Source organism: Cebus imitator, unplaced genomic scaffold, assembly GCF_001604975.1.
Source record: "Cebus imitator isolate Cc_AM_T3 unplaced genomic scaffold, Cebus_imitator-1.0 Scaffold38, whole genome shotgun sequence".
Lineage (NCBI taxonomy): Eukaryota > Metazoa > Chordata > Mammalia > Primates > Cebidae > Cebus > Cebus imitator.
In genome coordinates this window covers 10,725,537-10,735,295 of record NW_016107353.1, presented here as the reverse complement: position 1 = coordinate 10,735,295, position 9,759 = coordinate 10,725,537, and the positions used below count along the sequence as shown (strand labels likewise).

Here is a 9,759-nt window from a genome sequence, read left to right as displayed (position 1 = left end):
TTGTTCTTATCCTCATTTTTCTGATTTTCCATAGTTGTCTCTGTTTCTATTTAATTAGTATTACTCAATTTATTATGAATTCTTAAAATTAATGTATACAGTACATCTTTTTATGAAAATTTCATGATATTTTTGGTGAGATCATATGGTGCTATTTTTGTTGTTGTTTGTTTTTTTTGAGATGGAGTTTCACTCTTGTTTCCCAGGCTGGAGTGCAATGGCTTGATCTCTCACTGCAACCCCTACTTCCCGAGTTCAAGAGATTCTCCTGCCTCAGCCTCCCAAGTACCTGGGATTACAGGCATGCACCACCATGCCTGTCTTATTTTGTGTTTTTTGTAGAGATAAGGTTTCTCCACGTTGGTCAGGCTGGTCTCAAACTTCCAACCTCAGTTGATCTGCCCACCTCATCCTCCCAAAGCACTGGGATTACAGGCAGGAACCACTGTGCGTGGCCTACCCTATTTTTTATGTATTATAATCTTTGAGATTTGGACATTAATAAAAAGCTACCTGTAAAAATTATTATATGTAGCTTTGTTCTGACATAGTCTGAAAAAGATTGTCTTGGCTTGTGATTATGGGAATTTCTCAAACTTGTTTTTAAGATACGTGTTGTCTGAAATTTTGTGTTTATTTTTTTAGTTAAGAGCATTTACTCATGTTTCTTGGTAGGAGTCAGTAATCACTTGCTACATTTGTTCCCTTTCTGTGGTACTGCAGTCTCTGCTGCTGTAACATTTTTCTTTGGTCTCAGCAGACTCAAACTGTCATTCCAAAGTATACTACCATTTCTTTCAGCACTTTATGTCATGAGAGATAGAAACTAGTATCAGGAGAAGCCCCTAAAAGCCAGAAATGACAGTGAATGTGCCAGTATTTTACCTTTCTTTTAAAACAAAAACCAGATTTGGCAATTTACTTCTAAAGGCACTGTGTTATAGTGAGAAGCAGGAAACGCTGTGTTGGGTACATTTAACAGATTTTTTCTTTCTCTTTTATGCGGTTTTTTGCATTGTGCTCATCTGGGACATTGCACACAATTAACTCATTTATAAATTTTCCACAGATGTGTTTTGATCTGTCTGTTTTTGTTACGTTTATATGTCTATGAAAGAATTAGGGCCTGTGGTATTTTACAATGCCATCTTGTTAATTTAGTTTGTATAATTGTATAGGTCAGATTTTTAAACTATATTCATGTGCGTCTAGTAAGTGGAATATTTTTTTTCAGGTATATTTCCTCATTTTGCTCAACACCTTTGGCCAGAGCAGGGCATGGAAGATTCTCTTCAAAAAGTAATACTTAGAAGAGATGAAAAATGTGGACATGAGAATTTACAGTTTGGAAAAAGCTGTACAAATGTGAATGAGTATAAGACCCACAAAGAAGGTTATAATGGACTTAACCAGTATTTCACAACTTCCCGGAAGAAAGTATTTCAGTGTGGTAAATATTTGAAAGTTTTTAATAAATTTTTAAATTCAAACAGACATCAGGTAAGACCTACTGGAAAGAAACCTTTCAGATGCAAAACATGTGTCAAATCATTTTGCATGCTTTCACACAAAACCCTGCATAAAAGCATTTATACAACAAAGAAGTCCCACAAGTGTAAAGAATGTGGAAAAACCTTTAATTGGTCCTTAACCCTTACTAATCTTAAGAAAATTTATACTGAAGAGAAACCCTACAAATGTGAAGAATGTGGCAAATCTTTTAAGCAACTCTCAGTGCTTACTGCACATAAAATAATTCATGGTGGAGAGAAACGCTACAAATGTAAGGAATGTGGCAAAGATTTTAATTGGTCTTCAACGCTTACTGTACATAAGAGAATTCATACTGGAGAGAAACCTTATAAGTGTGAAGAATGTGGCAAAGCATTTATATTGTCCTCAGCCCTTACTGTACATAAAAGAATTCATACTAGAGAGAAACCCTACAAATGTGAAGAATGTGGCAAAGCCTTTATATGTTCCTCAACCCTAAGTAGACATAAGAGGATGCACACTGGAGAGAAACCCTACAAGTGTGAAGAATGTGGCAAAGCCTTTCGTTTATGCTCACATCTTATTAAACATAAGATAATTCATACCGGACAGAAACCTTACAAGTGTGAAGAATGTGGCAAAGCTTTTATATGGTCCTCAACCCTCATTGAACATAAGAGAATTCATACTGGTGAGAAACCCTACAAATGTGAAGAATGTGGCAAAGCATTTATATGTTGCGCAACCCTAACTATACATAAGAGAATGCACACTGGAGAAAAACCATACAAATGTGAAGAATGTGGCAAAGCTTTTCATCGATGCTCAAATCTTACTAAACATAAGATAATTCATACCGGAGAGAAACCTTACAAGTGTGAAGAATGTGGCAAAGCTTTTATATGGTCCTCAACACTTACTAAACATAAGAGAATTCATACTAGAGAGAAACCCTACAAATGCGAAGAATGTGGCAAAGCATTTATGTTATCCTCAACCCTAACTAATCATAAAAAGATGCACACTTTAGAGAAACCTTACAAATGTGAAGAATGTGGGAAAGCATTTATATGGTCCTCAACCCTAATGAGACATAAGAGGGTGCACACTGGAGAGAAACCATACACATGTGAAAAATGTGGCAAAGCTTTTAAATGGGTCTCAACTCTTACTACACATAAGATAATTCATACTGGAGAGAAACCCTACAAATGTGAAGAATGTGGAAAAGCTTTTAGCCAATTCTCAAACCTTACTGAACATAAGATAATTCATACTGAAGAGAAACCTTACAAGTGTGAAGAATGTGGCAAAGCTTTTAATCGGTCCTCAAATCTTACTAGACATAAAATAATTCATACTGGAGAGAAACCTTACAAGTGTGAAGAATGTGGCAAAGCATTTAACTGCTTCTCAACCCTTACTAAACATAAGAGAATTCATACTAGAGGGAAACCCTACAAGTGTGAAGAATGTGGTGAAGCATTTAGCCAATCCTCAACCCTTACTACACATAAGAGGATGCACACTGGAGAGAAACCCTACAAATGTGAAGAATGTGGCAAAGCTTTTAATCGATCCTCAAATCTTACTACACATAAGATAATTCATACTGGAGAGAAACCCTACAAATGTGAAGAATGTGGCAAAGCCTTTTCCTGGTCCTCAGCCCTAACTAAACATAAGAAAATTCATACTGGAAAGCAGCCCTACAAATGGGAAAAATTTGGCAAAGCCTTTAACCAGTCCTCATGTCTTACTACAGATAAGATAACTCATATTGGAGAGAAATCTTACAAGTGTGAATAACATGGCAAAGCCTATAAAAAGTCCTTCATTATTAATGGACATAAGATTGTTCATACTGGAGAGGAATGCTATAAACCTGAAAGATGTGCCAATGCTTTTGACAAGAACTCAAACTTTTCTAAATGTAAAGCAAATCATGCTGGTGAGAAATCCTAGAAATATGAAGAACATGACAAAGCCTTTAAATGATTTTCACACTTGATTGTAGCTAAGGGAATTCACACTGGAGGAAACTACTAGTGTGAACAGTGTGGCCAAGCTTCGAACCAATGCTCACACCTTATTACACAGGAAAGAATTTATACTTGAGAACAAATGTACAGATATAGACAAAGTAAAAAAGCCATTAATACCTGCTTACATCTGACTCAAAATCAGAGAGTTCATGCTAAATAAAAGTATTAAATGTGTAATTAGTATCAAAAGATCTGTCAGAAAATCTGTCTTGAAAGTGCAAAGGAGTATTTTGAAAAAGCATTACAAATATGAAGAGGGTTGTAATACCTTTACTTGTGTCACAGATCTTATTGTATACATTTTATACTAGAGGAAAACCCTGAGACAGTTGTTAAAATTTTGCCCAACATCACAGAGTTATATTGAAGAAAACTCTGCAGATACATTTGGGAAAACAGTTTTTCAAAAACTACAAATTATAAAAACACTAAAGAGTTTATAATAAAACATATATTTCCAGATGCAGTCAATATAAAAGATATTCAACCCAAAATTCCATTTATGTAAATATCAGGGAATAATTTACAGTTGAACTATCTAGGGCACTCAAACTTCAGACATTGCACTAAATCAGAGTGCTGAGTATAGAAAATAATACAAACTAAAATTTGTGTAAACATTATTTCTATATAATTTTTAAAGAAGTAGAATAATGTTTGGAGAGTCATAATTCAAAGTATCCTTTTTTGAAAATACAGGATTTTTAAAAAGTGAATAATAATGAAGTTAAACTCAATTACTTCATCCTGTTTAATCATTCCTCATGTATTCACATGGAAAGCATGTGACTGACTGTTGCTGCATAAAAATACGAGAGATTCTTTTTTTTATGAGGCATTATTCATTATCTTTTCTATGGAAAGGTAAGGACATTGAAATGTAAGATGCATGATGAAAATTTAAATAGGCTCTTTGTGGTTAACTTATAATATTGAGTGATGCATGAGGTTGGTGTTCAGAGTAATATTCTTCTGCATTATTTTGAAAAATTTCGTTAAAATTAAGTTAGTAGTATGTTGTGTTACTGTACTTTTATGAATATGCAGTATATTTTTAAATTATAAATTATGTGTGAACTTTTCAACATTTTAAACATGTTATATACTATCATGAATTTACTGAAGTGTTATTATGCGACTAACTTTAACCTATTCCAGCTTACTCAAGGGTCTAGGTAAAAGATGGTAAAAATATACTATTTTTAGTATAAAAATAAGATAAGATAAAATAATGGACCGACATCTCTATTAACCTTTTTTGCCAGTGGCTTTCAGGTGCCAATAAACTTAAAGAATATTGTTTCTGTAGGTTAAATTTTTATTCTTATTTTTGCATTTAAATTTATGTTTCTTAATTTTTGTGGATACATAATATGTGTATATATTTACACTGTATATGGTATATTGTAATACAGGCGTACAGTATATAATAATTACATTAGAGGAAGTGAGGTATCCATTACCTCTAGCATTTATTCTTTGTATTACAAGCAATTCAATTCTACAGTTTTAGTTATTTTTAAATGTACAATTAAATTTTTGTTAACTACACGGTCATTTTTATGGTCATAATGGAAAGTATATTCAAACATAAGTAAAAATTCATACATTTCTGAGTCCTGAATAAATATTTTTAAAATTTTTAATATATTTTTCTTTGAACATGTGTCCTCTGCCTGCAAGCACATATGGACTATTAGTATTGATTTATATAGAGTTAAATATTCACATCTGTTAGTCTAAAGATAAACTTTAGGTGTAAATAAATTATGGAGTAAGTGTGTTTGTGCGAGTAGAAGTTTGAAATTATTTTTAGCAGAAAAAAGCAATATCAGAACAAAATAAGTCATTTTAAGAAGGCGTCTAATTTACTGGAAAACAAAAATTCTCAAAAATGCTGAAAACAAATCTATCCTCTCTGCTTTGTATTGAATGTATTCCTGTGCAATCTTTTGACTAATGGTTCAGAATCTCTCCATGCAAATTCTCTGTTTTTAACTTGACTGGTACTCATGCTAAACCATACTTTTCTTTTTTTGTTGTTGTTTCATAGTTTTTGTTTGTTTGTTTTGAGACAGAGTCTTGCTCTGTCACCCAGGCTGGGGTACAGTGTTGGCTCACTGAAACCTCCACCTCCGAGATTCAAGCAATTCCCTTGCCTCAGCTTTTGAGTAGCTGGGATTACAGGCGTGAGTCACTGCACCTGGCCTGTGTAATAGTTTATCAAATATTCATTATGTGAGCTGGTCTGTAATTATGAGAATAATCTTTTAATGTATTATTTCATAAGTTATTGAGGTACAGGTGGTATTTGGTTAGATGAGTAAGGTTATTAGAGGTGATTTGTGAGAGCCTGATGAACACATTCCTGAGCAGTATACACTGCACCATATATGTTGTCTTTCATCCCTCCACCTTCCCACTCTTTCCCCCAAGTCTCCAAAGTCCATTGTATCTTTTTTTTTTTGTGATGGAGTTTCGCTCTTGTTACCCAGGCTGGAGTGCAATGGCGCGATCTCGGCTCACCACAACCTCCGCCTCCTGGGTTCAGGCAATTCTCCTGCCTCAGCCTCCTGAGTAGCTGGGATTACAGGCACGCGCCACCATGCCCAGATGATTTTTTGTATTTTTAGTAGAGACGGGGTTTCACCATGTTGATCAGGATGGTCTCGATCTCTTGACCTCGTGATCCACCCGCCTTTGCCTCCCAAAGTGCTGGGATTACAGGCTTGAGCCACCGCGCCCGACCATTGTATCATTCTTATGCCTTTGCATCCTCATAACTTACCTCCCACATATCAGTGAGAAAATAGTATGTTTGGTTTTCCATTCTTGAGTTACTTCACTTAACAGTAATAGTTTCATCTCCAGTTTCATCCGGGTCGTTGCAAATGCTGTTAATTCATTCCATTTTATGGCCGAGTAGTATTCCAATATATACAGTAGTATTTTAACATATTTTGATTTTTTTAATATTTTATATGTATGTGTGTGTATATATATGTTTATATGTTTATATATATGTTTAATATGTTTGTATGTGTGTGTGTAGATATAGATAGATAGATAGATAGATAGATAGATAGATAGATAGATAGATATGTATCACAGTTTCTTTATCCACTCATTGATTGATGGGCATATCAGCTGGTTCCACAATTTTGCAGTTGTGAATTGTGCTGCTAGAAACATGGATGTGCAAGTATCTTTTTCAAATAATAACTTATTTTCCTCTGGGTAGATACTCAGTAGTGGGATTGCTGGATCAAATGGTAGTTCTACTTTTAGTTCTTAAAGGAATCTTCACACTTTTTTCCATAGCGGCCGTACTAGTTTACATTTCCACCAGCAGTGTAGAAGTTTTTTCTGATCGCCGCGTCCACGCCGACATCTACTGTTTTTTGATCTTTTGATTATGATCATTCTTGTAGGAATAAGGTGGTATCGTATTATGGTTTTGATTTGCCTTTCCCTGATCATTAGTGATCCTGAGCATTTTTTCATGTTTGTTGGCCATTTGTATATCTTTTGAGAACTGTCTGTTCATGTTTTAGCCCACTTTTTGATGGGATTTTTTTTTCTTCCTGATTTGTTTGAGTTCATTGTAGATTCTGAATATTAGTCCTTGGTCAGATGTATAATTGTGAAGATTTTCTTCTACTCTGTAAGTTGTCTATTTGTTCTGCTGACTGTTCCTTTGGCCATGTAAAAGCTCTTTAGTTTAATTAGGTCCCAGCTATTCTTGTTTTTACTTCATTTGCTTTTGGGTTTTTGATCATGAAATTTTTGCCTAGCCAATGTCCAGAAGAGTTTTTCCAGTGTTATCTTCCAGAATTTTTATAGTTTCAGGTCTTAGGTTTAAGTCGTTAATCCATCTTCAGTTGAGTTTTTTTAATAAGGTGAGAGATGAGGATCCAGTTTCATTCTTCTACATGTGACTAGCCAATTATCCCAGCACCAGTTGTTGAAAAGGCTATTGTTTCTCACCTTATGTTTTGGTTTGCTTTGCTGAAGATAGATTAGCTGTAAGTATTTGGGTTTATTTTGGGGTTGTCTGTTCCACTGGTCTATGTGCCTATTTTTATACCAGTATCATGCTGTTTTGGAGACTATGACCTTATGCTATAGTTTCAAACCAGGTAGTGTGGTGTCTCCAGATTTGTTCTTTTTCTTTAGTCTCCTTTGGCTATGTGGGCTCATTTTTGGTTTTACAAAAATTTTAGAATTATTTTTTCTAACTGTGAAGAATGATGGTGGAATTTTGATGAGAATTGTGTTAAATTTGTAGATTGCTTTCGGCAGTGTGGAGACATTTTCACAATTTTGATTCTACCCATCCTTGAGCATGCAATGTGTTTCCATTTGTTTGTCATCTATGATTTTTTTCAGAAGTGTTTTGTAATTTTCCTTGTAGAGGTCTTCCGACTTCTTCATTAGGTATATTCCCAAGTATTTTTTTTTTCAGCTATTGTAAAAGGGGTTGAGTTATTGATTTAATTCTCTGTTTGGTTGCTGTTGGTTAATAGAAGAGCTACTAATTTGTGTACATTAATCTTGTATCCAGAAACTTTGCTGAATTTCTTTATCAGGTCTAGAAGGTTTCTGGAGGAGTCCTTAGGGTTTTCAAGGTAAATGATTGTATCATCAGCAAACAAAAACAGTTTGACTTCCTGTTTACTGATTTGGATGCCTTTAATTCTTTCTCTTGTCTGATTGCTCTGAGTAGGACTTCCAGGACTGTGAATTAGGGAGGGTTCCTTCTTTCTCTATTTTATGAAATAGTGCCAGAAAGATTCGTAACAATTCATTTGAATATCTGGTAACATTCTGCTGTGAATCCATCTGGTCCTGGACTTTTTTTTTGTTGGTAATTTTTAAATTACCATTTTGATGTTACTGCTTGTTATTTGTTGGTTTAGAGTGTCTAAGTCTTCCTGATTTAAGCTAGGAGGATTTTATTCTTCCAGGAATTTATACATCTCTTCTAGGTTTTCTAGTTTATGTTTGTAAAGGTGTTCATAGTAGCCTTGAATGATTTTTTGTATTTCAGTGGTGTCAGTGGTAATATATCTCCTGTTTCATTTCTCAGTGAGGTTATTTGGATTTTCTTTCTTTTTGGTTAATCTTGCCAATGGTCTATTTTATTTATCTTTTTAAAGAAGCAATTTTTGTTTACTTTTTGTATTTGTTTGTTTGTTTGTTTGTTTCCATGTAAGTAGTTCTGATCTGATCTTGGTTATTTCCTTTTTTCTGCTGGGTTTGGGTTTGGTTTGTTTTTGTTTCTCTAGCTTATTGACATGTGACCTTAGATTGTCTGTTTGTGCTCTTTCAGACTTTTTGATGTATGCATTCAACACTGTAAACTTTCCTCTTAGCACCACCTTAGCTGTATCCCAGAAGTTTTCATTGTTATTCAGTTTGAAGAATTTTTTAAATTTTCATATTGATTATGTTTTTGACCCAATGCTCATTCAGGAGCAGGTTATTTAATTCCCATGTATTTCTGTGATTTTGAATGTTCCTTTGGGAGTTGATTTGCAGTTTTATTCCACTGTGGTCTAAAAAAGTGCTTGATATAATTTCAATTTTTCCAAATTTAGTGAGGCTCTTTTTATGGCCTATCATATAGTCTACCTTGCAGAAAGTTCCATGTGCTATTGAGTAGAATATGTTTTCTGTGGTTGTTGGATGAAATGTTTTGTATATATCTGTTAAGTCCATTTGTTCCAGGGTATGGTTTAAATCATTGTTTCTTTGTTGACTTTCTGTCTTGACAACCTGTCTAGTTCTCCCAGTGGAGTGTTGAAGTCCCACACCAGTGTTGCTGTCTACCTCATTTCTTAGGTGTATTAGTCATTGTTTTATACATTTGGGAGTGCCAGTGTTAGGACCATATAGGTTTTGGACTGTGATGTTTTCCTGTTGCACCAGACCAGCTACCATTATATAATGTCCCTCTGTCTATTTTAACCACAGTTGCTTTAAAGCTTGTTTTGTCTGGTATAAGAATAGCTACCCGTTTGCTTTTGGTGTCCATTTGCATAAAATGCCTTTTTCCACTGCTTTAAGTTAAGGTGACGTGTTAGGTGACTCACCTGAAGTCAGCAGATAGTTGATTTGTAAGTTGTTTTTTTTTTTTTTTTTTGAGACGGAGTTTCGCTCTTGTTACCCAGGCTGGAGTGCAATGGCGCGATCTTGGCTCACCGCAACCTCCGCCTCC

General features: G+C 34.6%; 2 protein-coding genes across 3 annotated transcripts in view; one reads left to right on the top strand and one right to left on the bottom strand.

Moving 5' to 3' along the window:
* Positions 1 to 5,088, top strand: part of LOC119470708 (zinc finger protein 726-like) — a 561,873-nt gene extending 556,785 nt beyond the window's left edge. For both annotated transcript variants that reach the window (XM_037737410.1, XM_037737411.1), the window contains one exon: positions 1,235 to 5,088. In XM_037737410.1, coding sequence (XP_037593338.1) covers positions 1,235 to 3,303 — 2,069 coding nt within the window. In that variant the 3' untranslated portion in view covers positions 3,304 to 5,088. The remainder of the gene's footprint in view (positions 1 to 1,234) is intronic.
* LOC108301965 (60S ribosomal protein L29-like) overlaps positions 4,378 to 9,759 on the bottom strand; it is a 7,146-nt gene continuing 1,764 nt past the window's right edge. The window contains exon 2 of the mRNA XM_037737448.1: positions 4,378 to 4,393. Within this exon, the coding sequence (XP_037593376.1) occupies positions 4,378 to 4,393 (16 nt within the window). The remainder of the gene's footprint in view (positions 4,394 to 9,759) is intronic.